The 8291-nt window shown below is 35.0% G+C and overlaps 1 protein-coding gene across 1 annotated transcript; it reads right to left on the reverse strand.

Annotated features, from left to right (window-relative positions):
* Positions 1 to 5674: 5674 nt before the first annotated feature.
* On the reverse strand, positions 5675 to 8185 carry INSL5 (insulin like 5; the record flags this gene model as incomplete). Its single annotated transcript, XM_079926577.1, has 2 exons — positions 5675 to 6005; positions 8011 to 8185. 2 exons carry the CDS (start codon positions 8183 to 8185, stop codon positions 5773 to 5775), a joined length of 408 nt encoding a protein of 135 aa, XP_079782703.1. The 3' UTR covers positions 5675 to 5772.
* Positions 8186 to 8291: the final 106 nt, after the last annotated feature.

Raw genomic sequence — 8291 nt, forward strand, 5'->3', positions numbered from 1 at the left:
TCGTACATATACATATATGCATCTATAATATAAAGACTATTATTTATTCATTATTTTATTTATATTTTGAATAGCAAATATTATATTGAGTACTGGAATGCAGAAACCATTTTTCTGTTAAAATTAGGAAGATGAAAGAGATATCTACCATCATCATCATCATTAAGAATTCTTGCTGCAGTCACTTTCCCAGTGAGACCTTCCCTAGTTATTCTGTCTGAAATTCAATCCTCACCCCCACTCCAAGCCTTCCTGCTCCCTTTTCATAGTTTCTCCTTAGCGTCCATCATTATCTAATATTTCTCTTGCTTATGTCTGCCTTCCATAAGAATATACACTTAGTCTGTTTTATTCATGGTTGTATCCTTAGCACCCACAACAACGTCTGCACATTACCCTCTCAATATATAATTTCAGAGTAATGAGTCATGTAATAAGACAAGAATATGAAGCAATCAGTTTAAATATTGAAAGAGACAAAATTACCTTTTTATTAGTAGATGATAATATTGTACACCTAGAAAACCCAAGATAGACTTGGGTAGATAGCCATTAAATTTAATAAAATAACTGGAGGAGGTGGCTGGAGATGAGTATACAAAAAATCAAGATTTTTCTTTGTATCACAGCATGCATTTAGAAATGAACATGGGGGAAATGTCTCATTCACAGGGGCAAATAAAAATGGTAAATAAAAGGGTAATATACAATGGAATATTACTCAGCCATAAAATGAAATGAAATTGAGTTATTTGTAGTGAGATGGATGGACCTAGAATCTGTCATACAGAGTGAAGTAAGTCAGAAAGAGAAAAAAAAAAAATGCCATATGCTAACACATATATATGGAATCTAAAAAAAAAAAAAAGGTTCTGAAGAACCTAGGGGCAGGACAGGAATAAAGATGCAGACATAGAGAATGGACTTGAGGACACGGGGAGGGGGAAGGGTAAGCTCGGATGAAGTGAGAGAGTGGCATGGACATATATACACTACCAAATGTAAAATAGATAGCTAGTGGGGAGCAGCCGCATAGCACAGGGAGATCAGCTCGGTGCTTTGTGACCACATAGAGGGGTGGGATAGGGAGGGTGGGAGGGAGACGCAAGAGGGAGGAGGTATGGGGATATATGTATATGTATAGCTGATTCACTTTGTTATAAAGCAGAAACTAACACACCATTATAAAGCAATTGTACTCCAATAAAGATGTTTAAGAAAAAAATGAAAAAAAAAGGTAACAAAATTAGAAGGTAGTATAAAAAGACACAGACCTATATATATAGTTAAAATTATAAAAAGTTATTAAAAGAAATAAAATACTGTATTATTATAGTAATATATTTTAGATAATAATTCTTAATATCATAGAATATAAATGTTTTCTACATGAGTATAAATGTAAAGCAATTCAAATTATAATTCCAATAAAATTTTTTTGGAAACTGGATTATAAAATCCACATAGAAGGATGTATGTCTCATAATATCCATGAAAAAATTTTAAACAATCTATAGTGATGGACAACTTTTCTTAAGAGATACTAAAATTTACCATAAAGTTACTGCAATCGAAATAGTATGGTGCTAACTGAGGATAAATAGAGCAAAGAGCAGAATAAAGGGCCTACAATAGCTCCAAACATGTGAAACAACATATGACTAAAATGGCATGAAATTTCCATGGGAAAAGGCTGTTCCATGATGCAGGCAAAATGTTCTGTTCATTTGGAAGAAAATAAAAATTAAACACCTCATACTATACAAAAATAAATATAAGATGGATTAAATTTAAATGCAAAGTTTACAAAATTAAATTATTAGAATATAATTTAGTAGACTTTTTCACAACCTTACTCACAATAAGGGTGGTCTGCCTAAGCAAAAAAGGAAATCCAGAAACTGTAAAGGAAAGACAGACATTGTATGCAATGACATTGTATGCAAAAGACATCCTAAATGAAATCAAGGCATACCAAAGATTTGGGGGGAAATATTTTACTAAGAAGGCAGTCAGAAAGTTAATATCCTTAATATTAAAAAGTCTTGAAAATTGATAAGAAAACTATTATAAATAAATAGAAATCGAAAAATGGGCAAAGAATATGAACAGATAAATTTACAGAAGAGGAAATTAAAATGTCCAATAAATACTAAAGGCAATCATAGTTGTAATAATGCAAATTCAACAAAATTTTATTCAATGTTTCATCTATAAAAATTGCAAATTTTTGCAAGTGTAATAACATCATGGACTGGGGAGAATGTAGAGAAAGAGTCACTCATAAATTTCTAGTGAAAATATGAATTAATACAAACTTTTTAAATGGTATTCTCTTGGTATGTGTTTAAAATTATAATACCTATACTGGGATGTTATTGAAATATTTCCAAGATGTATTAAACAAAAGCAATGAGTATGTGTAATTTCTTTTTGTGTAAAATGGGTTGATAGATTCAGTACATATTGTATTAGAGTGGGTTAACAACTGTAAAAAATAAAATCAAACATAAAAACGTCAAAGGTTATTGCTTGCTAAATTGAGGCAGAGGGAGGGAGACTTGATGGACTAGTCACATTTAATTAGCTAGAACTCAGTCATATGACCACATGAAACTGCAAAAGAGACTGAGAAATGTAGTCTATCTGTGCCCAAGAGGAAGAGGAGAAGTTTTAGTGGACAGCTAAAAGTCTCTGTTATAGATATAGATAGATATAGATATAGATAGACAATGATAGGTAGATAGATAAGATAGGTAGGTAGGTAGGTAGATAATGATATAGGGCAAGCTATCTATATCTACTATAGTTACTAAATCTGTAACTATACCACATATATTCAGTATAGACATAGTTTTTTGTTTCTGGTAGAAATTACAAGAAACTCTGAATAAGGGTTATATTACTTCAGAATCAAATGGAAGAGAGTGAGACTTTTGTTGTATTTTATACTTCCCTGGACTGTTTACGTTTCCTAACCATATACATATATTATCTTTTTTTCCCCAAAAAAGGAACTACAGGATTTAAGTTAAAAGACTAGGTCCCGGGCTTCTCTGGTGGCGCAGTGATTGAGAGTCCGCCTGCCGAGTCAGGGGACACGGGTTCGTGCCCCGGTCTGGGAATATCCCACATGCCGCAGAGCGGCTGGGCCCATGAGCCATGGCTGCTGAGCCTGCGCGTCCCGAGCCTGTGCTCCGCAACGGGAGAGGCCACAGCAGTGAGAGGCCAGCGTATCGCAAAAAAAAAAAAGACGAGGTCCCATCTTTCTTCTTTGTTTCTCTATGTACTTAAATTGAATAGATACATTTATAATAACTAATAAATATGTAACAAATAAAAAATAACTATTAAAAAGTACACTGAAAAAAATACACATATTTTTCCCCCTAGCAACTTGGCAAGCTATCCCATTGAAATGAAAGTGTCAGTACATAAGGATATATAAACAAGGCTGTTTATTGCATCTTTGTCATGACAAATACAGCAACCTAAACATCTCTTGATGGAAGCTCAAAAATTTGTGGCAAATATATAAGAGCAATTCTCACACTTTTTGGTTTCATAATCCTTTCACACTCTTAAAAAGTATTAAGAATGTCAAAGAGCTTTTGTTTATGTGGGTTCAATTTATCAATATTTATCATATTAGAATTTTACTGAGAAATTTAAATGTTTAACTCATTTGAAAATAAAAATAAACTCATCACACATTAACACCAATAACATTTTATTTAAAAATCTATATTTTCACAAAACAAAAAACATTTAGTGAGAAAAGTGGCACTGTTTTATATTTTTGCAAGTCTCTAATGACTGTCTTTATAAAATACAGCTTCTATCAGCGCCTACATTTTTAATCTGCTGCTGTGTGTTATGTTGGCTAATGTACATGAAGAAAATTCAGCCAACCAAACATTTAGTTGCAAAAGGGGAGAGTATTTTAATAGAATTTTCAGATCATTTTTATCAATATATTCTCTTTTGATATTATACCAAAACTCAACAAGTGACTGTTTATTAAAGGTTACTTGCAATGTAAAATCTGAAATGATACCAATGAATTTTTTGTAGTTAGATTAAAATCTTTATTTTGCACTTTGAGCAGATTTCTTAACCATTCATGATTTTGTAGTATCATGCATTGATCATTTGGAAAATATTGGTTCATTGAGTTATAGCAGATCTCCCAAATGTTGACACATGTCATATAATATCAAAAAATCAAATATCACCACTGATGCTCAGGGTGGTGGGTAAAAGTTTTCCAAAATTGCTTGTGAGCTTGAACTTTATCATCAGCAACCAATGCTGTCAGTCGTTTTCCTTGAAGCCTACTTTGTTCATTTTCAAATCTTATTTCATTTCATTGCTAATACCCAAATCTGAATAAACACAGTTTTTCAGTCTTTATTTTTTCTTAAAAAATGGTGCTTCTTGGAAAAAGCAGCTACTTTTAAGTTCACACTCAATCACAGAAGTGCTTTTCCTTGAGGAAACCATCATTCTTCAGTCTGCAGCAAACATGCTTCACGTAGTCTTCCCATTTCACCCCTCAGAATATTGAAAGGGCATGTACTCAAGGGTTGCGATTTAATATCATTAATTTCTACTGCTTCTTCAAAAGACATTCTTCAGTGAAACTGATTTAAACAAACAGGGAGTGTCTCGTGGTAAAGAGTAATTGACAACCAGTGCAGTTTGATGTGACTGCCTTGATTCATGCTAAGTAGCCTAAGTTTGGATCAGTGATACCACCTCCTCAGCTGTGTAACTTAGTAAACGTTTACTTAATTCTAGGGAGACTCAGTTTTTTATCTGCAAAGAACAATGCTTTGGCACAATTTACGTGCACAATGTGTAGACGATGAATTTCAAATACAGGCTGGAGTATTAATAGGCAGCTCCTCAGATGAACAGAGTCTATGTTAAAACCTACTGGGGAGTTGGCTGACAGAGTTAGAAATAAGAGCATAGTTTTGTGATATCTTACGTTATCTTTTCATCTGTGAAGACATCCAATTGTGGCACAATGACTTGGCTATCTGCATTTTAGTTTCTCAACATCCAGGATGAGAATAGAATGTCCTTTTATCTCAGCAGTAGGAAGGCAAAACCAAGGCAGCCCGGACTATGAAAGGAGCTAAGATACCCAAACGTTTTCTGGATTTGGGCTGTTTATGGGCCCTCTTTGATACATATATGCACCCAACTATTCTCAAGTATAATGTTGAAGAGATGCATATTAGGAAACATTAATTGAGCACTCTAAGAACTCTTGAGAAAAGCACTTTGTTTCGATTCTTACACTTGACTGTGAATCGATGTTTAAATTTTCAGTAATAATATACAGCAACACAAAAGTTAAGAGTGGATTATTTCTAGATGATGAGGTAATAGTAGTTTTTTATTTTTTAAGTTTTTTTTTACCATCAACATTTTTGGTTTACTGTTTTAAAGTTCTTTAAAATTGTTTTAAAAACAGAAAAATCACAGTAAGCTTGCTTTATGGAATTTTTATTGTAATTTTGCACAGCATTTAAAATTTCAAAGGATTAGTTAAAATTTGGAAAGAACAGTGCATTCACCTTGGCAATGGGAGAAACTAGACCTCGTTGTGATTTTAGCCAACCATCTACAACATTTAGGAAAGAAGGATTGCCTACCCAAAAGACATTAGTTTAATGACACAATATGAGTATTGTTCTGGGAAGTAAAACACTGTGATTAAACGTGTGCTAAAACTCTGCCACCCTTGGGGATTTGTTTGTCCTAACAAAGAGCGCTCAAGTCAGACATGGAACAGACTTCGGTGCAGCACAACTTTTGCAAGTCTTGTCTTGACATCACCGAATACTTCTTTGACCTCTGAAGCCCTTCCGTGGGCAGCTGTTCACCCTGAAGACTTTCCTCCCCCGAGGAATCCGTCTTTGGAAGGTTTTGCACTGGGCTTTCCTTGGAAATCTCCTGTTCATTAGGCAGCTGGAAGCGGTTTCCTCTCTCAGCTATATGGAAGGGAAAAAACAATACTTCCTTAGAGAGCTCTGACAAAGGCAGCAACCAAGTTCTACTCTGGGGGAAATGCATTGGATTTCTGGAAGGAAATTGAATCTTGCAGTTGATTTTTTTTTTTAACATTGGTCTGGGGTTTCAGAGAGATTAGATATTTTAGGGAGAACTCAGTCATATCCACCCTCCTCATTTACAGAAGAGGAAACGTGGGTGCAGAGAGGAGGAGTGACAGAACCAGTGTCACTTGGCCAGTTAGCAGCCAAGTCAGGGCTTGACTTCTGTTGCCGTGGCTACCTCCGCCACGGCAGAGTGTATTAGTTACATGCTATCAACGAAAACAATCAAACAAAAAATAATCCTGTGTATGCTCTGCAAAGCTGATCAGTAAGGAAGGAAGTGGAGATTTAAACCTCTATGTCTGAAAATTAAAAGTGGGCCCAACTGTTTTTATCAGTGTTGTTCCCGAAGTCCATGTATAAGCCTGTCTCACTTTAACTTCGTTCAAACTTACTTATCAGCACCTTAGCACACTGGCAAGCACCAGAAAAAATTTAGATAAATGAATGCTGATTGGTAAACCAGTAATGCATCAAATAAATAATGTATGGGAAAATATCTGAAAACCTGTGAAAGGTTAAATAAACAGTATTATGAAGTCAGTGGTGTCGAAAGAGATAGCCTTATACAGACATACACTCCATTGCCCCACATATTTTAAAGATATTCAAAATGTATTTTTTCTATTGCATTCTGATTTGCCAGAGATTGATAAAATATGGTCAATCTGGTAAATTATGTTTACTCCCTTGAGATTAAAAATGCTTATTGTTTATTAACATCTAGTAACTATGAACCTCGCATTATTAAAGTAAGAGTGGTAAGTTCATAATTTTTCAAGGCATTAGTCCACCAAAATACAAAAACTCTGGGTCATTTTCCAAAATCTTTTTGTTTACCAGTCATTTTAAACCAAATTGAAACCTGTGAAGTTTTCATATCATATGTGTGGTTGCAACATTTATTCTGTAAACATGTTTTTCTTTTTTACTTTTATTATAAAACATAACAAACACAATTATTAAAATAGAATCTTAAATACATGATACGTCACACTTTAATATAGGATTAGCAGGAGAAAAATGCCAATTTCTGAGTTACTTGAATTGGAAAATGAAGAAATGTAGTGAAGTCACCCCCCTCTCTGTTTCTGAAACACATTAGGTTCACTCCCACCCTTAAAATTCTAAAATTCTGACAGTTCCTACTGCTAGAATTCCCATCCCACTCCCCATAACTCCCAAACCCTACACACCCTTAGGGCCTCTGTCAAATACCACCGCCTCCACGGTAGTGTCATTTATTACAACACACTACCACCATCTTTTCCCCACCTGAGACGCAGTATAGAATAAACAGGAGACCTCAGCTCTGAAGCCAGAAAGACCTGGTTTGCTTCCCAACCACCCTGCTTACTAGCTGGGTGAACAAATTTGTCCTCAGTAAAATGGTAAATGGTGGTAATATCACTTACTTCAAAGGATCCTTATTGGAAGACTGAATGAAATGTTGCCCATGAAACTGCCTGGCATGTAATAAGTGCTCAATAAAAGTTAGATTCCTTCCTTCCATTCTTATTTAGCACCTGCCTGAATGCCAACTTATTATATTCTATAATTATCTGCATGTGAAAATCTTGCTGCTCCAACATGACCCTTGAAATCACATGCTTCTCTCTACCCACCCTCCCAGCACCTGCCATAGATGCTAAGCTCGTCGAAGTAGTTGTGCGATCAAATCATTTCAAGCTGGGGACTAAAGAAAACAAGGTCCTTATTTTTTGAAAGGAAGCTCACCTCCTTCCCAAGCCAAAATGTTTATTTTGATAATTAATCCCCCAGATTGATATAGAATTGGCTTAGCAGTAACTAGAGAAACAGTTATTAAAACAAGTCTTAAAAAAATAATAATAAATGAGGGAGTCATATGCGTTCATGTTACCTTGCTGACCTTGTGGGATCGACTCCAGGTGCTTTCTCCACCGGGAGCTGGCACAGATGTAAATGACAGTTCGTATGTACTCGAGCCCGCAGAGCTTCCTGGATTCTTCACTCTTCACTTCTGAGATGGCAAGCAGGAGAGAGAAGAGAAACAAAGTAAAAATGAAACCCCTCATTTTGCTGGGAATTTAATGAGAGTCTGATATAGTGAATATTGTCAAATCAAGTTTTGAAGTTGCCCTCACACTCTTGGCCAATTTATACGAAATTTCCTGACATTTT

The sequence above is a fragment of the Stenella coeruleoalba genome, assembly GCF_951394435.1.
Source record: "Stenella coeruleoalba genome assembly, chromosome: 1".
NCBI classification, from domain to species: domain Eukaryota; kingdom Metazoa; phylum Chordata; class Mammalia; order Artiodactyla; family Delphinidae; genus Stenella; species Stenella coeruleoalba.